At 45.3% G+C, this 24,751-nt stretch overlaps 1 protein-coding gene across 15 annotated transcripts in view; it reads left to right on the forward strand.

Moving 5' to 3' along the window:
* The window catches only part of LOC310836256 (uncharacterized protein), a 39,460-nt gene that overhangs the window by 1,914 nt on the left and 12,795 nt on the right, over window positions 1-24,751 (forward strand). For 3 of the 15 annotated variants that reach the window (XR_014559962.1, XR_014559963.1, XR_014559964.1), the window contains exons 1-5: window positions 2,081-2,685; window positions 3,280-3,450; window positions 3,950-4,076; window positions 7,638-8,237; window positions 18,668-18,730. Coding sequence is in view for 7 of the 15 variants with exons in the window: in XM_083721250.1 (XP_083577376.1) it covers window positions 2,595-2,685; window positions 3,280-3,450; window positions 3,950-4,076; window positions 7,638-7,697; window positions 18,668-18,730 (512 nt within the window). In the remaining 8 variants the exon portion in view is untranslated. Of the gene's footprint in view, window positions 1-2,080; window positions 2,686-3,279; window positions 4,077-7,637; window positions 8,238-12,841; window positions 13,056-18,667; window positions 18,731-24,751 lie in introns of those variants that run through there. The other 12 variants (XM_083721253.1, XM_083721251.1, XM_083721256.1 and 9 more) reach the window with 9 other exon arrangements.

Here is a 24,751-nt window from a genome sequence, read left to right on the forward strand (position 1 = left end):
CCAATTCATAGTGCTGCTTTGGACCTTTAAAGAAATCATAATAATAATACCGCAATACCCAGGACTTTTTTCTGGGGGGATGCAGGGTTACGCATACCTAAACATTTTGTGAATCTAAGTTTGGCCTCACTGAGGGGCAGTATTTCAATATCAGTAAGAAAATTAGAGTACTCCTAAACATTTTTAAAGAAAAAAAGCACTGGTAATACCTTAAGGACTGCTGCTTTCTATATGAACCTACTCAGATACCAAGTAGTGGCGAAGCTGAATGCTCCAGCGGAGAGCAGGCAAGGGCGTGGCTGGCGTGTGTCCCGGGGGGCATGGCATGTGTCCTGGGGGAGTGGTATGTCACCCGTGGGGGGCGTGGCATGCGTCCTGGGGGCATGGCATGCTGATGTTACCGCCCTCTCCGATGGTGCTGGGGGCGCTGCGCTCCCTCCGTTCCTCCGCCAGTGATACCAAGATTATATTCTGAGGCCCTTCTTTGTGCGCCTCTTCCTTGTGAGGTCCGGAGGGTGGCAACACGAGAACAGGCCTTCTCTGCAGTGGCTCCCCATCTGTGGAATGCTCTCCCAGGGAAGTTCATCTGGCTGCTTCATTACACACCTTTAGGTGCCAGGCAAAAGTGTCCCTTTTTAACCAGGTCTTTGGTTGATCTGATTGACATCCTACGCCCTTTTAATATGTGGTTCTTTTTTTTTGGGGGGGGGGGAGATTGTTATTGGGTTGTTTTTCTTTTTCTTTTTTTTCAAGATTGGAAAATGTTTATTTTTTTATTATTAAAGATTTTCTTGTTTTACAGAAGTATGTGTAATGTCTCTCGTATTTTTTCCATGTAACATTTTTACAAATTAGTTTCATTTGATGAGACATTAGGAAGAAAAGCGGTGGAGGGGGGAAGATGGGTGGGATCGGGATCGGGTGGCGATGTTTCTATTTTGCTTAATGTATGTAGGGTTTGGTGTCAGCGTTGCTTGTGCTGTTCACTTGTGTTCCTTTGGTGGTGAGAGAGGTTGGGGTTGGCCTAGGGTGTGGTTGTTTGTTTGTGACTGGCTGTGGTGATCTTTGTTTTTGTGTGTGAGTTGGGCGGGTGGGTGTTTTGGATCAGGTTAGCCATATTGATTTGTATGCTGTTGGTGGATTATTGTCATTGTCTTGTTGGGCTGTGTATGTGATAAAGGGGAGCCATGCCGGGGTAAAGGCGTCTTCTGTTTGTCTCCGTGTCAGTTTCAGTTTATTGGTTAATTTTTCTAGTAGGGCTGTTTCCCATACTATTTGGTACTATTGGTCCATGCTTACTCCTGACAGGTCTCTTCAGTGTCTGGTTATGGTGTTTCTGGTTGCTGAAAGTAGGTGGGTTATGAGTTCTTTGTGGTATAAATGGGTATTGTTGTCTTTGAAGATGTTTAGTAGGGCCAATTCTGGGGTGATGTCTAATACTTGCTTAGTTATTTTACATATTTCTCGTATGGCTGTTGTCCAGAATAGTTGGATTTTGGGGCATTCCCACCACATGTGGAGGTATGTGCCTGTGGAGGTGCACCCTCTCCAGCATTTTGGTGGGGTTCCTGGGCATATTAGTGCTAGTTTTCTTGATGTTAGGTACCACCTGTAGGTGATTTTCAGAGGGATTTTCTTTTCACTGATATGGATTTAAAGCGGGGTTTAGACCACACTCTGGTCCATTGAGTGGGATTAATCTCATAGCCTATGTCATTCTCCCAATGTTTTTTGATTGCATCTAGGTGGGTTGTGGGATTTTGGAGCAGTATTTTGTATATTGCAGATAGCATCCCTTTACAGTTTCCCTTAGTTGTTAGGAGGAGGTGTTTTATGTTGCTCTTGTTTTGTGAACCACCCTGAGACCTCCAAGTATAGGGCGGTATATAAATTCAATTAAAAATAATAATAATAAGTGCTGAATGGAAGGCACTTTACACATGCTTATGAGTTCCAGTGATCCTTACTTTCAACAGCTGGAATTTCTCTTCACTCTGATCGCATTCCAGCCACTCGTTGTCTGTTCTTCTTCCTCCCTTCATCCTAAAATACGTGAACTAGGACAGATAAAAAGGTTAAAAAAGTGAAACATTTTTAGTTTATTTACTGTGATGGTCTGGGAATCTGATTCAGAAGCTGGATCTGAGGAGTACCAGCCTGCACAGGAGTCCCTGCCTCCAGGGCTGGCTGAGCTGGGGCAGGGGCTTGAATCTGAAGGGCCTGCACCTGTGCCGGATCCTCAGGAGCAGACACCAGATGCATCCACTCTGGCTCTGGAGGTGATTGAGGACCCATTGCCTGCAGGTGCGCCTCTCCCAGCCCTGTCAGGGGAAGGTGAAGCTGCCCCTGGGTCCAGTAACCCTCCAGCCTCTCCTGAGCTGCAGAGGCTCAGGGCAGAGAGGCGGAGGGAACTGGGTTCTCTCAGGAGGAGTGCATGCCTTAAGGCCAGGAGAGGCGGGTCAACTGTGGACCGGGACCGCCCCTGGCCTCAGAGGAGATAAAGGCCTGTCAGCCCAGTCCCAGGTTGCGGAAGCAACGACGTTGGAGACCTGATTCTGCCAGCACCCAGACCTGTTTCTCCGGAGTTCCCAACCATGCCCGGCGTCTTGATTTGGACCCCGCTTCCCCCTTGGTGGACAGGCTCCAGACCCTCCGCCCAGGACCGGACTTTGACCACGCCTCACGGTAACCCCCCCAGGACCAGTACATTTACGCCACATTTTATTTTAAAAATGAACTCAGTGCAGTTTCCACAGGCTGCCCATTGCAGTAGCAGATTTAAAGTCAGCAGGGTTAAGATTTGATCTCTCTCTAGTTATGTTTTAAGCCAGAGACGACAAGCAGCAGTCTTAAGAGTTGCAATTTCTATAGCCATGTATCTGGAAGTAAACATTGGATTCAGTGTGTTGGACCGCAAGTGACTTGGATATTCTGGAGCATGGACTGGAGACAGGGAGGCAAACGCCAATTCAGGTTTTAAGCAGAGTTTATTTGGTTCACATATGCAAAGCAAATGGTGCAGCACAATACATTGCAATCTGCACCCCAATCAGAGCAAATGGGCTTATCCTAGAACCGAACGATTTGCCCAAGTGCATACAACCACACATGTAACACCCAATCCCATAACACTCTGGCTGGCCAAATGGTCGTTCTTCAGTAACTACGGGGGACACAATGGCCACCGGCTCAGTCAAGTGCCCTTTCTCACGCACGTTACGGCTTGAGACTACTGTGACTAATTTGCTCAGAACGTTATCTGGTAACTTATCTACACAGGTAGGTTGTATATCTTCGGAACCTCCCATCCAGATCTTCAGGCATGCGTAGAACTATCAGCTTCCGGTGTGATGGTAGCAGGCCTCTGGGCTGGCGATGGGCTGTGTCCTGATCAACTCCCATTGGGATCAGGATCAGGACCTCTCCGGAATCTGAGCTTCAGAGAATTGGGTAAGAGTTCGCAAGTCCACTCTCCATGGGCTCGTTTTACTCGCGTGTGATGGATCCAGGGGGTCAACCCGGCTACCTTAATTGCAATTGGGGAAACAACCAGGACTACGTAAGGGCCTTGCCATTTAGGATCTATGGCCGTTGCGTTCCGCTCTTTTATCCATACAGAGTCACCGGGCTTAAAGGGGTGGATTGGCTCAGTCATGCTGCACGCCATCCGCTGGAGGGACCACCTGTTAAGAGATGAGAAGACACATAAGAGAGATTAAATTTGGTCTTGGGTCGTAGTGTCCCCCAAGAGTTGAGTACACAGGAGAAGCTCAAACGGGGGTGGACGTCCATATAGTAATTCAAATTGAGACAATTGGGTATGCTTATTAGGAATACAGTGAACCCTGAAAAGGGCTATAGGGAGCATATCGATCCAGGAGGCTCCTGTCTCCTGAGTTTGGCAAGTTGATTTTTCAATGTTCTATTCATCTGTTCTACTTTTCCCAAGCTCTGCAGCCTCCAGGCCGTATGCAGTTTCCATGGGATGTTCAGAACCTGACCGACTCCTTGTACAATGTGGTGTATGAATGCTGGTCCGTTGTCGCTCCCTATTGCTCTTTGCAGCCCGAACCTTGGTATGATTATTCCTTGCCATTCTTGGAGATGGGTCTTCTGCCTATACCGTTGGGGGTGCACTGATCATTCTTATAAGCTTTGAATCCTGGCCCTCCTCTTCTCTGTTGTCCCCCATTAAGGCTGCCACCAATCTCCAGGCATTTTCTCTGGGCACCATGAGAGACATAATTCCTGTGCCTGTAATATGGCAGGGCCATATTATATCCGGAGGGGGTGAAAATGATCTGTGCATGGAGCTTGAACAACAAATCTCTCCCATCAATGGCATTGGACATTCTGGAATATACAGGAATATTACTGCCCTTCCCCCTATAACACAGTCCATTGGTTGTAAGAAGGGTTTCACTTGAGAGTCCCCTGTCGCCCCGGTGATCTTAATGGTTTGCTTGCTGGGGTTTCCTAGGGGTAAGGGGAGCACAAAATATTCAGCTCCAGTCTCTCTCTCTTTTTAAAAAAATATTTTTATTAGTTTTTCCATCAAAAATTCATACAAAATCAAACATCCAATCTTCACTTAATCCCTTCTTTCCAGAACTTCCCTCAGCTTGTCTGATAATTCTCCGTATTATATCTTCATCTCACATTTCTCAATATTATACAGTGGTGCCTCGCAAGACGAAATTAATTCGTTCCGCAAGTTTTTTCTTCTTGCGAGTTTTTCTTCTTGCGAAGCACGGTTTCCCATAGGAATGCATTGAAAATCCATCAATGCGTTCCTATGGAGACCGTCCGGGGACAGAGGGGAAGCGAATCGCTTCTCCCCGTTGCCGCCCCTTGGTTCAAAAGGGGTCAGGGGAGAGAGGGGAAGGCGGACCTGTCCCCGGAACTGTTTAAAGCAAGGGGCGGCGGGGAGAAGATTGCTTCTCCCCGTTGTCTGCCCCGCAATCTCCGGGGACAGAGGGGAAGGCGCGCGAGCCGGACCTGTTTTAAAGGACCTGTTTTAAAGCAAGGAAAGGGGCAGCGGGGAGAATCGCTTCTCCCCGTTGCCGCCCCTTGGTTCAAAAGGGGTCCAGGGACAGAGGGGAAGGCGCACTGTGCTTCCCCGCTATCCCTGGAGCTTGCGGGGCAAGCTTCGTTTTGCGAAGCAAGCCCATAGGGAAATGTGTCTTGTGAAGCGGCTAAGAAAACGAAAAACTCCTTCATCTAGCGAGTTTTTCGTCTTCCGAGGCGTTCGTCTTGCAGGGTACCACTGTATTGCACTCAAACACTCTTAATCACATCATGCTTTTTAAACAATATTTCTAACATTAATTTCACAGAGCTTCTTGAAAACCAAGAAGTGTTATTTGTTCATCACAAACATCTTTGATATACTCTGTAAATTTCTTCCAGTCCTCGGAGAATCTCTGGTCACGCTGGTTCCTAATTCTCCCCGTCAATTTGTCCATTTCTGCGTATTCCATCAGTTTCATCCTCCATTCTTCTTTTGTGGGCATTTCTTCCTGTTTCCATTTCTGTGCCAGCAAAATTCTGCTTGCTGTTACTGCATACAAAACTAATTTCACATCTTTTTTACTAATTTCATTTCCCAGTATTCCCAGTAAAAAAGCTTCTGGTTTTTTAATAAAAGTGTATTTCAACATTTTCTTTAGCTCATTATAGATCATCTCCCAGAAGCTTTTTACCTTCTTACATAAACACCACATATGGTAAAATGTTCCTTCTTGCTCCCGACACTTCCAACATTTATTGCAAACTTTATACATTTTACCCAATTTTACTGGTGTTATGTACCATCTGTATAACATCTTCATAACATTTTATTTTATCGTAATGCATGCTGTAAATTTTAACCCATCCTTCCATAATTTAATCCACTTCTCAAATCAATATTATATCCAAAATCTTTAGCCCAGCTAATCATTACAGATTTAACCTCTTCGTCTATTGTATTCCATTCCAACAATATTTTATACATTTTAGATAAAATTTTCACTTCATTATTCAAAATTTCTTGTTGAAATCTAGATTCTTTTTCAGAATAACCCCTCTCTGAAAACTCTTTTTTAAACATTTCATTTAGCTGAAAATAGTGCAGCTCCAGTCTCAATCATAAAATTCACAAAGCGGTTCCCCACTTGTACTGAGACCGTGGGCTCCGAGGAACCTGCTGTGAACCCAGGCTGTCCTATTGTGATTCATAATTAGCCAACCCAATCAGATTGGTTGGGTTTTCCCGGTGCTGCCAATCAGGAGGCCCATACCCTCCTTCTCCTCTTCCTCGTCCGGGCCTCATTCCGCGATTCTGTCTCCATTAGCCTGGGGCTCCCTTATTCAGGCACTCGCCTTTCCTTTTTTTTAAAAAAGATATTTATTAAAGTTTCAAAGATTATATAAAAACAAAACAAAACAACAATACAAACAAACAAACAAAAACAAAAACAAGTATAATTTCAATCCCTTATTTTCTTGTAACTTACTTCCCCGACTTCCTCATACCTCCCCTTTCTGTATTCCAATTTCTAATTATTAATTCAGTAAATCCTCTCCCTTATTTTTCATTTAATTTTTAGCTTTTCTTTTCTTTTTACTTAACCATTACAGCTGTAAACCACATAATTTCTAAACCAACGTCATTCTAACATTCATTAATTTTGCAATGTTTCTTAAGATAGTCCTTAAATTTCTTCCAATCTTCTTCCGCTGTCTCTCTTCCCTGGTCTTGGATTCTGCCAGTCATTTCTGCCAGTCCCATATAGTCTATCACCTTCACCTGCCATTCTTCCAAGGTGGGTAGATCTTGTGTCTTCCAATACTTTGCAATGAGTATTCTTGCTGCTGTTGTAGCATACATAAAGAATGTTCTATCCTTCTTTGGCACCAATTGGCCGGCCATACCCAGGAGAAAGGTTTCTTCAGGAAGGTATATTTAAATACCTTTTTCATTTCATTATATATCATTTCCCAGAAAGCCTTAATCTTTGGGCATGTCCACCAAAGGTGAAAGAATGTACCTTCAGTTTCTTTACATTTCCAACATTTATTATCAGGTAAGTGGTAAATTTTTGCAAGCTTGACTGGGGTCATGTACCACCTATAAATCATTTTCATAATATTCTCTCTTAAGGCATTACATGCCGTAAATTTCATACCGGTGGTCCACAACTTTTCCCAGTCAGCAAACATAATGTTATGGCCAATATCTTGTGCCCACTTAATCATGGCTGATTTCACCGTTTCATCCTGCGTATTCCATTTCAACAGCAAGTTATACATTTTTGACAGATTCTTAGTATTGGGTTCTAGCAATTCTGTTTCCAATTTAGATTTTTCCACCTGGAAGCCAATTTTCCTGTCGGGCACTCGCCTTTTCAATGTCCTTCTTGCCTGCATATCGCACCCTGATTCCTCCCTAGTGTCGTCCCTCGTCCTCTACCTCTTTCTCTGGTTCCACGTCCTCTTCCCTTTCCTTTCCCTCTAAGGAGATATGCTTCCCCTTTTCCTTCTCTCCAATTGCCATTGCCAACATATTCAACTTCTTTTCCCTATATTTCTCTTGCCTCTTCTCCCCTGTGTGAGTGCCTGAGGGCCCTGCTCTTGCCATTCACCATCTGGCCCAGGGCGGGGCCTGAAGCCTCACAAGGACTGCTGTGCTCTGCTGCCCAGGAGGACTCCCCTGTGTGAGTGCCTGAAGGCCCTGCTCCTTCCTGCCACTTACCACCTGGCCCAGGGCAGGGCCTGAAGCCTCACAAGGACTGCTGTGCTCTGCTGCCCAGGAGGACTCCCCTGAGTGAGTGCCTGAGGGCCCTGCTCCTTCCTGCCACTTACCACCTGGCCCAGGGCGGGTCCTGAAGCCTCACAAGGACTGCTGTGCTCTGCTGCCCAGGAGGACTCCCCCGAGTGAGTGCCTGAGGGCCCTGCTCCTTCCTGCCACTTACCACCTGGCCCAGGGCGGGGCCTGAAGCCTCACAAGGACTGCTGTGCTCTGCTGCCCAGGAGGACTCCCCTGAGTGAGTGCCTGAGGGCCCTGCTCCTTCCTGCCACTTACCACCTGGCCCAGGGCGGGGCCTGAAGCCTCACAAGGACTGCTGTGCTCTGTGCTCTTGTTTGGGTTCTCTGGGTTTAGCGGTGTCTAGATCCTAAATGCCTCCTTCAGACGTTCCAAATATGCTGCTGGACTTTCATCTGGCTTCTGTACTACAGAATTTTTTGCCATATTGGTAGGTTTTCTGGCTGCACGTGTTAGACCTTGTATCAGGGTTTGCCTGTTCATCTGTACTAAGGCCCTATGGTCAGTCTGATCATAATTCCAATTGGGATCCCCCAGCGGGTACTGGAGCAGGATCTGAGCTGCCCCTATGCCATTGGCGGCTAGATGTCAATGAGCTTCCGCATGTACTCTCTGAATTTCTTCACCCGTCAGGAGATGCTGCAGAATTTGACAGTCATCCCAAGTCGGGGTGTGGGTCCTCATTGCCAGGGTCCTTTTCAAATGGTGGGGTGGTATTTGACCAGTTCATTAAGTCAGTAGTGGAAAGGGGTATATACTGGAAAGTACTGGTCCAGGGCTGTGGCGCTTGTCCCTGCACTGGGGCTGGTGGTGGGGCATAATCTGGGCTTCCCTGGGACTCCCTAATGTCATGCTTTCATCTTGTGACTTCTCCCTCCCTTTCAATGTTTCATGTTCCTCATGCTTCAGGGCACGCTGATAAACATCAAGGTATTCCAATTGGGAATACCTATTGGCCCACACACAGGTTGGGTTTCCTCTACGGTCCCCCTTTCATCCACACAATCATTTGCTCTTGGAGCCACTCACCAATACCTCCCAGCCTAACCTAAAACCCTAGCCAGTCTCCTTTTATTGGTCAGCCTCACCTTTCTCCAAGGGAGCTGTTCAGTCACATCTTACATCCTGTGCTTACACTCCTCTCTATCTGTAATAGGGTCCCTTTACTCACCTGTCCTTGGGGTTGAGATGTCTTGTTTCCCAACTGGCACACCTTTTCTGCTCCGTTCGTGATGTGTGTCCCTCCGATCTACAGCACAGGGAGTGTGGCAACTTATTTTCAGTTTCCTAGCCAATAGCGGCTGGTGCACGCTGAAACGTCAAGAGTCCTTGCAGCCCCAAGCCGGAAAGACAGACCTGTCCTTGTGGAGTCCTGGTGTCCTCCTATAAACATCAAGGCACCTGTGAAATGTCTGACCTCAAGTGACTTGGATATTCTGGAGGCAAACACCAATTCAGGTTTTAAGCAGAGTTTATTTGGTTCACATATGCAAAGCAAATGGTGCAGTGCAATACATTGCAATCTGCACCCCAATCTGTGTGCGCCCACATTTTATAGACTATACAAATAATCAGAGTGAAACTTTTACCTTCTTATCCTATCAGTGTCTAACATCTCCTTTTGAAGGTTAAATTCTTAATTTATTCATTCTTGTTTATCTCCCTGCTTATGGCCTTGATCACCTCGCAACAGTTGCCTTGTTTGTCTACCTGCTATGGCCTTGCTCATCTTGTAACAGCTGCATGATAACTGGATGCTGGGAATTTCCATTTCTGAGGCCCTTCAAATGGAATTTACTTCTGAGTAGACATGCATGGGGTTCCACAGTTGTTCCAGGATATGCATCTCAAAGGGCGAATGGTTTTGGTTCTGGGTTGCTGTTTTTGTTTTACTGGAGAGAAACAGTGGGCCATTTGGAAAGTAGCCAGTGAAGGTGTCATGTTGCTTTTTTAAAAGAAAAAACTGGCACGTGATGTGTGTTTATTTCCCACTGAAGGTCTTTTGGCGTTTGAGCATTTGATATTCCTTTGATACTGAAAGGTATTTTGGTTCAGTATGTATACTGTGGAACCTCGGGTTGCAGACGTAATTCATGACGGAGGCACGTCCGCAACCTGCAGCGTTCGCATCCTGAAGGGCTGCGTCTGTGCTGGCGCTGGTGCGATTTGGCGCTTCTGTGCATGCGCGAGCGACGAAACCTGGAAGTAACCCGTTCCGGTACTTCCAGGTTTCCCGCGGTCCACAACCCGAAAACACGTAACCTGAAGTGTCCGTAACAGGAGGTATGACTGTATTCAGTATATGCTATTTCTTCATAAAGGTAAAGGTAAAGGTAAAGGGACCCCTGACCATTAGGTCCAGTCGTGACCAACTCTGGGGTTGCGGCGCTCATCTCGCTTTACTGGCCGAGGGAGCTGGCGTACAGCTTCCGGGTCATGTGGCCAGCATGACTAAGCCGCTTCTGGCGAACCAGAGCAGCGCACGGAAACGCCGTTTACCTTCCCGCCGGAGCGGTACCTGTTTATCTACTTGCACTTCGTGCTTTCGAACTGCTAGGTGGGCAGGAGCAGGGACCCAGCAACGGGAGCTCGTGGGGATTTGAACCGCTGACCTTCTGATCTGCAAGCCCTAGACTCTGTGATTTAACCCACAGCGCCACCCGCGTCCCTTCATACTACGCCCTTAATGTTTTTGTTCATTTGATTTGTTTATATGATCTGTGGTTCATTTGTTTGTTGATGGTAGTGATGGTCACCAACTTGGATGGTTTTAAAGTAAGAGTGTACAAAATCATGGAGGATAAGGCTATCAATGGCTACTGCCTCAAACTATGAAAGTAGAGCATAGAGGAAGTACTGCTTCTGAATACCAGTTGCTGGAAAATACGGGAGGGGACAGTGCTCTTGTGCTTGGACCCTTCTTGTCTTGTGCTTGGACCCATAGGCATATGGGTTGGCCTCTGTGAGAACAGGATCCTGGACTAGATCAGCCATTGGCTTGATCCAGCAGCTTCTTTTTATGGTTTTACGATTTGCCACAGTCTATTCTGACCAAGCTCCACTCCTAAACAACCAAATTCCCATCGTAAGTCTCTGGTATGCTATACTCACTGTGAAACTCAGCCTGCGAATGCCACCACCTTTCCTGAGCTTTCTACTGTATGGGAGAGCCAGGCGGCCAATTGACCAGGTATGGGGAACCCAGTGCCCTCTGAATATTGGTGAACACCAGCCCCAGCCAGAATAGCCAGTAGTCAGAGATGGTGGGAGTGGGAGTCTAACAACAACAAATTTTTATTTATACCCTGCCCTTCCCAGTTCAAAAACTGGGCTCAGGGTGGCTAACAACAAATTTAAAACACTTAATTATAAAAGCAGCATAAAATACAGTATAAAAACATGAATAACAATAAAATTCAAAAATCAATTGGATAATCCCCAGGGCTAGCTGGCTGAATTGGTCCTGCTTGAGCCAGCAAGGAGGCCAGGGGAGAATTAGCTGTGGGGTCTCAGAGTGGGTGATCTTCATAAAAGGGGAGGGAAAAGAAGGGAAATAAAAGATCAGGCTGAATTCGAATTAAAAGCCAGGAAGAATAGTTCTGTCTTACAGGCCCGACGGAAGGAGATTAAATCCTGAAGGGCCCTAGTCTCATGGGACAGAGCATTCCACCAGGTCATAGCCATCACTAAAAAGGCCCTGGATAGTCTGACTTCCTTAGGGCCCGGGACTTCTAAACTATGGTCATTCATGGACCTTAAGGTCCTCTGTGGGGCATATCAGGAGAGGCAGTCCCGTAGATACGAGGGCCCTAAGCCAAGATGTTGGGTTATGTTTTTATGTGTTGGAAGCCACTCAGAGTGGCTGGGGCAACCCAGCCAGATGGGTGGGGTATAAATAAGAATATGTTTATAACAACAACCCAGAGTTTCCCGCCTAAAATAACTGACGTGGACCTGAGTGAAAACTATCTACAGACCTGAGTGCAAACTATGTACAGTATCCCCCTGCTGGCCCAGGGTGAACTTCACTACATAACAAGCCCCACTTTCAGGGGAAAGATCCATGCATTGCAGCGGGTTGGACTAGATGACCCTCATGTTTCCTTCCAACTCTATGATTCTATGAATTTCTATGTCTTTCGAACATCTGGAGGGGGTCACAGCTTTCCCACCCCTGTTACAGAGAATCCTCCATCAAAAGATCACTTCATGACCTCTGGTCCTTTCACTGTTGCATGTTGCTGAAGGCTCTATTATGCTTGCTGAATTAATTTACTCTACAATAACCCGCCTTCTGTAGATTTAGAAGCCAAGGGGGTGATTGTTCTTTTGGTTAAAAAAAAGTGTACTAGAAAAGCATAATCATCCTGCAAAGCGTGTTGTCAACAGTTCTGTTTGAAATAAACCTCAGGAGGTGTCGTGTGTGAAACAAAAGTCTGTATGTGGTGCTTGATGTTTCCTTTTGTGTTCATTTACATACATTTACATGGGGCGGTGCTGCTAGCTAAGGATGCACATTGATTCCTGACTCGTATGGTTATCTTCAAGACACCCTGGGGAAGGAACTGGATTTGTTGCACTAGGATGACAGGACATTTTATCCTACTTTAGTTGTGCAAAGTCCTGGTATGTGATTGTATAACTTCTGCAAAATACTGACAGTCTTGTGCTTATAATATGAGGCATCAGCAATATTTTCCTGTTGTGATTTCTGACTGTAGAGAACCACCAAGTTGAAAGGGAGCCCTCCCTCAAAACAGGAGAAAAATGGAGAAATGCAAGGGATAATGTAATGGAATCATGCCTTGCAGAACACACACATTGAATTGGGTTAGGTCGCTAGATGACCTTTGAGCTCTCCTCCAGCTCTAAAAATTGATGCTTTGATGAAATGCACTACTAAAAATGTTTTAATAAGACTGTTCAGAAAAAAACCAAAAATAGGTACAGTGGCTTACTAGAGATTGCCCCGCACAAAAAACAGGACCAGCTGGAAATGTTGTAAGTGATTTTGAGACTCCCTTGCATTTGCAGGCGCTGTGCAAACTTTTCAGGAGGTGAGCATGGAAAGCTGCCGGCAACAGCAGTCAGTCTGTGTTCAGCCGAAATCCAGCTTGACTCATTACAACAAGCGAAGAGAGCACACTTCAAGATCCTGGCACAGGAAGGTGCTCAAGGAATGCCACAGGCTTGTTTTCTGACGAGAGAGAGAGAGAGAGAGAGAGAGAGAGAGAGAGAATTCAAAGCGAGCCTTTGATCTATTTTCAGCCCATAAATTGCTCCTGTGGAATCCTGCACATACTTGGGAGCTCTCTCTCTCTTGTGCTCGCATGCTGCGAGGCTGAATCTACTGCTTCGTTGTGACAGCACATTTCTTTATTGTGGATGAGGAAAAGAACACCATGCAGACACATCTCTTTCCTTTCCACCCCAGGCAAGCTAGGGGCTCCCGTGTGGCCTGTTCTTGACACAACATGCATTGTGCAAATCTACACATGCTGTAAATTAGGCCTGTCAACTCATTAGAGAGAATTTTTTTTTAAAAAAAATAGTTGATTAATCATAATAGCCTAAGATCTGCCTTGCTGGCATAAACCAAAGCCTCTCTCTGGCTTAGCATTTTCTTTCCAGCTGAGGTCAGCTTCAATTTCTTTCAAGCTGGGAGGGGGACCCGTGGCCTTCCAGATGTTGTTGGATCCCATCAGCCCCAGCCAGGATGGCCAGTGGTCAGAGATGATGTGATTTGTCGCCTAGCAACATCTGGACTATCACCAGATTTCCAAAGCTTGGATCTCACAAAGTGATGAACAAAAAGAAGTGAGAGGTAAAGCACACAAGCTATTTATGTAAGAAGTAAAGATGACTGCTGATCTATATGAAAACGGTAAATCCATAAACTATTAGCCCAACAAAAATGTCACAAAATAGTGTGTGTTGCTTTGAAGCTTTCCAGAACTAACAATGGCCAATGGCTGCTAGTTACGGTGGCTATGCTATCAGTCCATAGTCAGAGGCAGAATGCTTCTGGAACACCAATTGCTGTAAACCCCAAGAGGGGAGAATGTTCTTGTGCCTAAATTCTGCATGCGGGGTTCCCACAGGCATATGGTTGGCCCTGTGAGAACAGGATGTTCAAGGACCCAATCTAGCCATACAAAAACACTCAAGGAGGGTGTGGAGAGGGGCTGCTGAGGGGTGTGACTTGAGAAGAGAGGGAGTGTCTGGATAGGGGTTGCGGCCTGGAGAGAGTCCCAAGGGCTGAATAGAGTAACTTGGAGGGCTGCATTTGGCTGCTGTGTCTGAGGCTCCCCACCAATGCTCTAACCACTCTACATCACACTCACTTTGCCAAAGGGAAAAAAGGAAAATCTTTATTCAATGTGCTCTGTGTGTCTCCAACTGCCATTTGGGGAACAGACAGTGATGTGTTGGACTAGGAGCTGGGAAGATCAGGGTTCAAATCCCCACTTGGCTGTGAAGCTCACTGAGTGACCTTGGGCCAGTCGCTGCCTCTCAGCCTAACCTATCTCACAGAGTTGCTGCAGGGACTGAGGAGTGGGGAGAATTCTGGGCTCCACATCTTGAGCTCTATGGGGGGAAAGGTAGGATATATGTGAAATGGATAGATAAGACACGCAGGCAGGCAACTATTTTGCAAGCAAAAGATATAGGCAGAAGAAAAGCCCACCTTGATATATAAAGGAAGTTACATATGTTGTCTGAGCAGCAGATGGCGCTCAAGCCTAAGGCTGCCAAACCACTGCTCACCTCCCCAGCATTTGGTGCAAAAAGAGCACAGAGCTTATTTAATGAATGAAGAATCATTGGATAAAACAGGAGACATTGAAATTCTGCTTCAAATGATGATGATGATATTATGTTGTTATGTTTTGTGTTGTTATGTTATGTTATGTTATGTTGTTTTATGTTATGTTGTTTTATGTTATGTTTTATGTTATGTTATGTTGTTATGTTGTTATGCAGAACCTCATGTCAGTCTCCTATAACCTGCATATGCCAGCTCAACAGGCACAAAAGGTTTCGGAATGAGGGCAGAAATCAGTTCACATTTTAAAGGTGAACCGTACCTAACTTGCGCTTTCCAAAACAATACACAAACCAAAACACAGTTGTCTTTCAAATTTTGCTGTGCAGTTTTCCAGCCGAGCAATGAGTAGAAAAATGCAAATACTAAGGTAAAGTGTGCATAAAATGCATATATTGGGGGAAATAAGACACACACAAATGCATTACAATTCAGGGAAGTTGCTTTGCAAGTGTGTTTACTAGCCAAATTACATGCAAAAACTTGTATATGAGGAGAAATTCCTACGGAAAGGCTGATGAATTATCATTTTTTTAATGCAGCCAGGTGTGGAAATGCGGAGAACTGAACTTAAGAAGAGGGGGAACTGAGAAAATGAATCTGAAATAGACAGATTTGACCATCCCTAGGAAATATGTGAACCTGGGGGATGCGATTACCTATGAGAGAGAGAGAGAGAGAGAGAGAGAGAGAGAGAGAGAGAACCATCAATTGATGGGATGAGAATGCTCTGAAACCTGCACCAGTGCCCAGTTTGCCCTGTAGAATTTGGAAGCTTGAAACAGGTAAAGAGGAAAGAAAGTGGTGGGAAATGAGGATTGCATCTACTGGCTTCTGGTGCTGCAGTGGCTCAACTGTGCATTGTCAAAGGTTTTTCCTTACCGATTCTATGATTCTGTGATTATTGGTTCAATCCCAGTCATGTTTTGTCTGCTCGACTGGTAGTTGGCTCTCAGGTTGGCGGCCTCCCCAGCTTTGCTAACCTTACACAGGGGAAGGACTGTAACTTAGCGGTAAATGATCTGCCTTGCATGTGGAAGGTCCCCAGTATCTCCAGGCAGAGCTGGGAAAGACCTTCTCTGGGATGCCGGAGAGCTGTGGTCAGATTCATTATAGCCAAAAGCTCTCTGGTACAGTATCTGATTTGGAGTCAGGTTCAATCTCCGGCATCTTCCAGATGGGCTGGCGGATGCTCCCTGCCTGAAACCCTGGAGGGATGCTGTCAGTCAGTGTAGATGATACTGAGCTAGATGGACCAATGGTCTGCCTGAGTAGATGGAAGCTTCCTATGATCTTCGGAACATAGGAAACTGCCCCACACCGAGTCAGACCACTGGTCCATCCACCTCAGCATTGTCAATAGTGACAGGCAGCAGCTTTCAGATCGTGTTCTTCCCCAGTCCTACCTGGAGATGCAATTGGGAATTGAACGTGGGACATTCTGCATGCAAAGCAGATGCTCTTCCATTGTGGTCCTTCGCCACAATGGTACCCTTGAAGATCAGGGCCAGACTTTGGGGCACAATTGCAGCAGAATAAGCAGGAGAGCCCCCTAACACAGCAGGACCAACATACCACATTTTGAAGTAAGGAAAGTAATATACTTTAGAATCTAAACTTTAGAATCTCAAGAGAGGGAATCTATTTTTTTTATAAGATATTTATTAAGATTTTTTAGAAAGATACATAAGAACATATAAAAAATAAAACAATACAAAACATAGAGCAAAGAAGATAAAGAATACATTAAAAAAGAAAGAATAAACATTTTCCCCTTTAAAGTTCTGAGTTTCTTAACCCTGTTTCTTGACTTCCCCACACCTCCCTTCCTTGTGTTCCTGTTTATACCATCAGATTCAGCAAATCCCTATCCTCTTTCAAATCTCGTTATCTATTAAAATATTTAAGTAAGTCTTATTTCCAAACTTTCATCCCTATTACATTCCTTATTGCATAATCATAACCTATTCACTAATGCCATATTATTTTATATCTCACATCATTTTAACATTCATGGATTTTACAATGTGTCTGCAGGTAGTCTTTAAATTTCTTCCAGTCCTTTTCCACCAAGTCTTCTCCCTGGTCTCGGATTCTGCCAGTCATTTCTGCCATCTCGATATAGTCAATTACTTGCATCTGCCATTCTTCCACAGTGGGTAAATCTTGCATCTTCCAATGCTTTGCGATAAGTATTCTTGCTGCTGCTGTTGCATACATAAAAAAAGTTCTATCCTTTTTTAACACCGATTGGCCGACTATGCCCAGGAGAAAGGCCAAGAGAGGGAATCTAAAGCAGTGGTTGAGACTCTAGACGCTGGACTCTGACTCCCATTGCCTCCAGCCAACGTGGCCATCAAGGATAATGGGAGTCCAGCAGCATCTGGAAGACCATAGGTTCCCCCATCTCTGCTTTAAAGTGTGGGGGGCTCACATATGAACATTAAGTCCAGGGTCTGGGGAAAAACAAGTATCCAGGTTCACTACTGCATGGAAGTCCTTTAACTTAACCTTCGTCAACATGGTGCTCTTCAGAGATCTGGATCACAACTCCCATCGTCAGTCCCTGCCAGCACAACGTTCCCAATGCTGGCTGCAAATGGCAGGAGTTGTCATTCAAAACATCTGGAGGTCACCAGGTTTGCAAAGGCTGCTCTTGGTGAAAATACTGAGGGCTGAACCTGAGCCCTTCTGCTTGCAAAGCATGCTCTGCATCATTGTGTAATGATGACTTTCCTCCCTAAGGGATTCCCATCCTGTGACAGGACATAGAAAGCTGCCTTATAACATGTCACATGTTTTGTCCATTTGTCCCATCACTGACTGCTTTTCTTTGCAAGGGCTCCCTAGGGTTTCAGGCAGAGGCAAATTTTCACATTACCTGTGCCTTGATTCTTTGTATAGGAGACACCAAAGATTTAACTGGAGACCTTGTTTATGCACTCTGCCATTGAGCCCCTCCTCCTGCAATGACAATAGCATTGCTGTTATTGCCACTGCAGTTATTTCTACAGCATCATCTACAAACCTAACATTTTCCAGTATTATATATATATGTAAAAAGTCAGACCACTGCCTATGGAGATTACAGTTTGGGCAGAGTGATGGAAGATCATTAGGGATGGGCAAATTGTTCAATTTTGGTGCCTCTGTTTCTCACCTGCTGAAACTTAAGTTAGGTTCTCTGCAATTCCACATCATTTTACTTTTTTGTTATTTTTTTTATACAGAAGCACTGGTCCTCATGAAAATTCATCAGCATTTTAATGCAATGAACTATACCAATCTACACAATGGTATGCAATTTAGGCTAATACACACTTTTTTTTTGCAAAACAATTTCCCCCAAATAATGTATTTTTATATGTTACTTTCACTGATATAGGGACGCAGGTGGCGCTGTGGGTTAAAGCCTCAGCGCCTAGGACTTGCCGATCGAAAGGTCGGCGGTTCGAATCCCTGTGGCGGGGTGCGCTCCCGCTGCTCGGTCCCAGCTCCTGCCAACCTAGCAGTTCGAAAGCACCTCCGGGTGCAAGTAGATAAATAGGGACCGCTTACCAGCGGGAAGGTAAACGGCGTTTCCGTGTGCGGCTCTGGCTCGCCAGATGCAGCTTTGTCACGCTGGCCACGTGACCCGGAAGTGTCTCCGGACAGCGCTGGCCCCTGGCCTCTTGAGTGAGATGGGCGCACAACCCCAGAGTCTGTCAAGACTGGCCCGTACGGGCAGGGGTACCTTTACCTTTACCTTCACTGATATATGAATTTTGATGGATGCTTCACCCCACCCCCTCCTTTTCTACTTGTTCCCACACACTTTATTTGCAAACAAGGAAGCTGTGAAACCTTGCAGAATTACATTGTGACCTCTCCATAGCACAGTGTGAAATATGAAATAAGAGTTTTAATTACAAAACAGGAAGTGCGTCTTTTTTGTTTAATATTTAATGTGCCTCGGCTATTTGCATTTTGAATACTGCTGTGCAAAAAAAATTCTGAAGATGGTGACCTGGTTTTTGTTTTTGTTTGTATTTCAGAAAGTTCTTCCCCCATCCAAAACATCACTTTTCCTGGAAAAGCTCTGGACACTCATGCACCAGGTGGGTAGTATGTGTGTATATTTAAAGCAGATTTTCCAGCTGCAAAATTTCCCCGTTTGACTTCCCACACTAAAAAGGAGTTGAATGAACACAAAGGTGCTTTGCTCCTTTCTTACACCTGGTATCAGTGGCAACTTCTCCACAGGAGATAGTTTTCTTAATGTAACTACGATACAGTGAAGATTTATTTATGAATCTGCCTTACTTCAGTAACTAGCAGAAGGAGCAGTTTAAGGGTATTTACAAGGATGTGACAAAGCGTTAATTGCCCAAAGATGAACTTTGGCCCCATCTGCATTATACATTTAAAGCAGTATCATATTGGTTTAAACAGTCATGGCTTCTCCCAACGCATCCTGGGGGCTGTAGTTTGTTAAGGGTGCTGAGTGGTATTAGGAGACCCTACAAGGATGCAGGTGGCACTGTGGTCTAAACCACTGAGTCTCTTGGGATTGCCGATAGGAAGGTCGGCAGTTTGAATCTGCAAGATGGGGTGAGCTCCCGTTGCTCTGTCCCGGCTCCTGCCAACCTAGCAGTTCATAAACACACTAGTGCAAGTAGATATATAGGTACCACTGTGGCAGGAAGGTAAACAGCATTTGCATGCACTCTGGCACTCATCATGTTCCTCCATGCGCCAGTAGTGGTTTAGTCATGCTAGCCACCCAGAAGGCTGTCTGTGGACAAACGCCGGCTCCCTCTGCCTGAAAAACGAAATGAGTCCCACACCCCATAGTCGCCTTTGACTGGACTGAACCGTCTGGGGTCCTTTACTTTAGGACAGTGGTTTTCAACCAGTATGTCTTGGCACCCTGGGGTGCCTTGAATGATGGCCAGGGGTGTTGTGGGCAGCACTGGCCTCTGTCCCTCTTTCATTCCCTCCCTTCTCTGATGCTTTCTTGCGTCTCTGCCTCCCAGAGGCTTGCACAGCTGTTTATTGCAGCAGCCCTGGCTATAAGCTCTGCAGGCAAATGGTGCCTCTGGGAGGCACCTCTCTTTGGGGCGGGGCAGGGGGGCAGCTTGGAGACCAGGGACGGAGGCAGCAGCTGTAAAGAAGACTCCCAAGTAGAGGGGAGAGGAGAGGAGGCTGAGGGAACACTCCACAAGGGAGGGTGTTCAAAAATGGGTGAGAGGCTGCCAGCGCTGCAGGCAATGGGTGACATAAATGGGCTCCTGAACCGCACAGGTGTGCCGCAGAAAGAATGTAGTTGGTTAAGGGAGCCATAGACTCCAAAAGGTTTAAAACCTCTGCCTTAGAAGACCCCTATTCCCTTCAAAGACCAATTAGTTCCAGAGTGGTTCAACAGTCACTCCATTCCCAAGGAATTCATAGGTGCACCAATATGTAACAGCTGGAGGGGGAGGGGGAGAAAGAGAAAAATAGACATCCGGTTTGCCCTTCCCAAAATGGAGATCCTGGGAATTGCAAAATCACGCTGTTTAAAATAACAGCAGTCACAAACATCTTTAGCTACCATTTCAAAGTCAGCACATCTATTTGGCATCATCTCTGCCTTATGCTGAGTTTGGGGTACACTCCTTTGTCTCAGAGTGAAAACATTATGTATGGTTGTGAGAACAGGGCCGGTTCCTTCATTTCAAAAAAATGTGGATTGTGCTTCTTAATTGCCAAGTTTTTTCTCTGTTGCCCTTCCATCAAAAACAACTCCTTGATGGTCTGTTATGACCTTCCCACCGGTGAATTAAAGTAATAAGCATGTCCAAGATCTCCATCTCATCCCTGTGACAACCTGTAATTATCCAAAGGCATAACCTGTAGGTGCTTATCAAACTGTTTCAATCCTGCATTCATTACTCCCTTCAATGAGGCATTTTTCAAGGGAACTTCAAAGGTCAGATGCTGTTGTGTGTGCTCTTCTCCCCACCCCACCATAAGTTTCATTTGCTCACATTTTCTTAAGCTAACAACTCCTGCTTTCATCATCATCACCAGGGGCTGACTTTGGTCTTTCAAATTTTAGTGTCACCCTGTGTGAGGACAAAATTCGGTGCCCCCCACCTCTCATCTTCCATTCTGCTCAATTCACTATCTCATAGTTGCAATGCCTTGCAGCACCCCCTAGGCTTGGCATCCAGTGTAGTGAAACTGGCCATGCTGCCCTAAATCCACCACTGTCATCACCACCACCACTGTCCTGGCCCCCACTGCCAGATGAAGAACTTAGATTCCCAGTTCTGTTTCCACTAAAGTTCTTAATGCATCAATCAGATCAGTACATAGGCAAGGTTACAAGGTGTAATAGGTGCATAAGTGGTGGCTAAGTCAAGCTAAGATGTTGATGCAACAAGCAGCATGCCCCCTGCACCTTCCTTTGGAAGAATGAGGTGGCACAGCCCTTAGCATGGCAAATAGCCAATGTCCTGGAACTGGGCAAGCAAACAGGCACTCCTCTGAGTGGGTTGGGTTTGTGAATTCTGTCAGCACTGGCATCTTCATGTCCTTGGAGATGGATGTGGTGTCAATGTAGGCTCAGTGTTTGATTTAGTCTCAGTCATCTCCCCTGAAGAAGGAGGTGCTGGAGGTAGCTCCACCACAAGTGGTGTCTGTCTAGGGCTATCCAATGTCAGAAGGGCAGAGCACTCCTCTGCCACTGTACCTGGTTCCTCCCATGGATTCAGATCTTCATTCCCTGAATCTCTGGCCCCCTCCATATGCTCAGACCCTTCTTAGGGTACAGCAGTCACTTCTCCATCCCTCTAGGACCCTCTCCAAGGTCCTCTCACTCCCTGAGCTCTTCCCATTCCCCCTCAGGACCTGACCATAACTTCTCCAGGGGACTCATGAAAACCACCAGTTTTCTTTCTATTTCCAGTGTTCTGGCCAACGTAATCAAAAGTAGAGATAGCTGTGTTGACTCATAAAGAAGAAGAAAACCCCAAATCCATGGTGGGACAATACCTTTATTAGTCCAACGAAAATAGTGTGTTTTCTTTTAAGATCTCCAGAACTATCAATGGCTACTAGATATCAGCCATGATAGCTATGCTCCACCTCCACAGTCAAAGGAAGTATTGCTTCTGAATACCAGTTTCTGGAAACTGCAGGTGGTGAGAGAGCTATTGTGCTCAAGTTCTCCTTGTGGGCTTCCCGTAGAAGCATCTAGGTGACCACTGTGAGAATGGGGACAGGTAGATGGTGACATGTACTGCTATAGGAAGCGGAAGGAAGCCGATGTCTGAGGCAAATAAAAATTGATTCATTCATTCAAAGCGGAAGGGCTGTATTAAACTATATGAGTGATTAGAGCTGGGGGAAGAATTTCACTTTGCATTTCAAGGTGAACATAACTGATTCATACTGCCTGAAAAAATATGCAAATCATTGAAATCCACACTTCTCTGAATTTTGCAATGCAGTTCTCTTGCCAAGTAATGTGGACAAAAATACATATACTAGGGGAAAGTGTGCATATGAATGCATGGATAACATACAAAAATGCAAAGTAATATACAAAACTGGAAGAATAATTGCAAAAAATGCAAAATGTGCAAAAATGTGCGTGCAAGTCAAAACTGCATTCAGAATGTGCATATTAAGAGAAATTTGCACTAAAATGCTGGTTCTAATTTTCATGAGGAGTTTTACAAACATTGCAAACTGATGTGAAAATGTGGAAAATTGGAAACAATGAGGAACTTCAGATTGGAGCAATGAAAAACTGAGGGAAAACAAAATTGACAGATTTGCCCTTCTCTGAGTGAAGCATGTCAGTCGTGAGCTCCTCTCTTCTCCTCTCCTCGGAATGTGGAAAACAACAACAAAGGGTGATGAGATATGATTGCACTCCATCCTTCTCCATCTTTAGAAGCAGTGGCCAGTTTAATGGAGTGCATTTGGTTTTGTCACAGGGGTGGTGGGAGAGAGTGGAGGAGAATGACATAGGGCTGCATTTTAGCAGTAGTTGTGTGCCCCTGTCCTTAAAAATACATGAAGGAAAATACAATCGAACAGTTGCATTTGAAATCCGGGGTGTACTTCTTTTTCCACATTATTTGTCCTTCCTTCCTTCCTTGCATCGTTTCGTGATTTAGCTTCAAGAAATAAAACCCACAACCATTTCCAGGCTGGGAGGGGGAAAGCAAGCAAGCTAGCAAGGCAATAGAGAAAGTCAAGTATCCGTGCTCTTGATCGTTAAATTGATTTCTCTCTATTCCTCTCCTTTGCTCCTATCCCTCTGAGAACAGTAGATTGAGAACATTACGGCTTTTTCATTTTGTTTTGACACCGCACCTTTAAAATTTCATGCCAGTGCGGGAGAGCTCGTCAAACTGACAGATAAAAGTTGACATTAATCTCCACTGTGTCACTCTGGCGACTGGCTGTGTTTGATTTTCCTATTACCCTATGGGATCATCAGTGACAATACAAGAATACAATTCAAGAGAATTTGGTTACCTAGCGCAGGGTGCTGTCGAGATGCGGCTCCCTTGAGTGATATTGTTTCATTTCCTGCAAATTAAGTCAAAAGCATGCTGTGGAATACCGCCACTTGGATGTTTTTTCGCCTTAAATGACTGTAAAAATTAGTGTGCTCAGACTTTGTAGAGCGGTGTTTATGGGCACAGAGGCTAGGCCAATGATGGATTCCTTTGGAAATTGACTTTTTCTTTTTTGGGGCACAACTGTTTGCAGCAGATCCCCAACGATAATAGTCTGGCTGGGTATGTCCTATGTTTGTTGGTTCCTTTGCTTACTTAATTTCTATCCCATTCATCAAGAAAGTGGCTTATAGAAAAATGATAAACTCTGATTACATATGGGGTGCTTCTACCTTATTTGAGACAAGAGATTTGCTCTGGAGTACCGCATCCTCCCCGCCCAACATTGAATACCCCAAAGAATTATGGGAGCTGCAGTTTGTTAAGGTGCCAAGAGTTGTTTTTATGTTTTTGTGTTTATGTAATTGATTAGAGTACAGTGGTACATCGGGTTAAGAACTTAATTCATTCTGGAGGTCCATTCTTAACCTGAAACTGTTCTTAACCTGAAGCACCACTTCAGCTAATGGGGCCTCCCGCTGCTGCCGCGCGATTTCTGTTCTCATTCTGAAGCAAAGTTCTTAGCCCGAGGTACTATTTTTGGGTTAGCGGAGTCTGTAACCTGAAGCATCTGTAACCTGAAGCGTCTCTAACCCGAGGCACCACTGTATTTCTATTGTCTTGGTAAGTTGCTTTGAGACATTTTTATGAATAAAGCAAGTAAAACAATTTGGCCAGATCCAGCAGGGCTCATCTTACACTATTTTAGTTAAACAAAGCTTCCACTGATGTTTGCCATCTTTATCCTATTGAAGCAACCTTCAATCCCTCTTAGAAGAAGCTAAAAGCAAATTAACAGGTGAGTTAAGTGACTTCAAAAGCCCCATCGCTGTGCAGAGCAGATCCTTCCAGCCCAATCTAGTTTGTAGGCTTGTGCTCCTATGGTCCCTTTCATTTTTCATAGGGTTGGTCTTTTTAATTAACTTGTCACATCACAGGCTGGAAGGTCACCTGCCTTGCAGCTGACAAGCTGGCAAGCCGTATGGAATATCGGCATTCACCTGAAAAGACAGGTAGGCAGTCAGGTCCAAAAGACAGGCAGGCAGGATTTCACCTTCACATTTCCCTGATGTCCAGGTCTGATTCGTTTGGCAGCTCCTTCTAGATGTTGGGTTGAGAACTTGCTGCAAAAGGGCAGTGCCCAGGTTGAAAGGAGGGTTTGAGTGAAGTGGCAGAGAGCTCCCTTGACCTTTGGCAGGTGATTCAAGATATTGAGAAATATTTCAAACAGCTTTCTAATCAAAGGCCCATCTGTTGTCACTTGCAACTTTTTTTTTGAAGGTGGCCTTTGTTGCTTGCTGAGTGGCTGTTGGCTTTACAAGTGAAAAAGCAGGTCCCTTTCTGATAAATTAATGGGGTTGATTGTCTTGGGACAGCCAATCGAAAACGTGCTGGGGCTTTTCTGGGGCTTGGGACAAAACGTTTCTGCAGATTGCAAAGGCGTGCTTAGGTGACAGAGAC

The sequence above is a fragment of the Podarcis gaigeae genome (genome assembly GCF_964106915.1).
Source record: "Podarcis gaigeae genome assembly, chromosome: Z".
Taxonomy (NCBI): Eukaryota; Metazoa; Chordata; class Lepidosauria; order Squamata; family Lacertidae; genus Podarcis; species Podarcis gaigeae.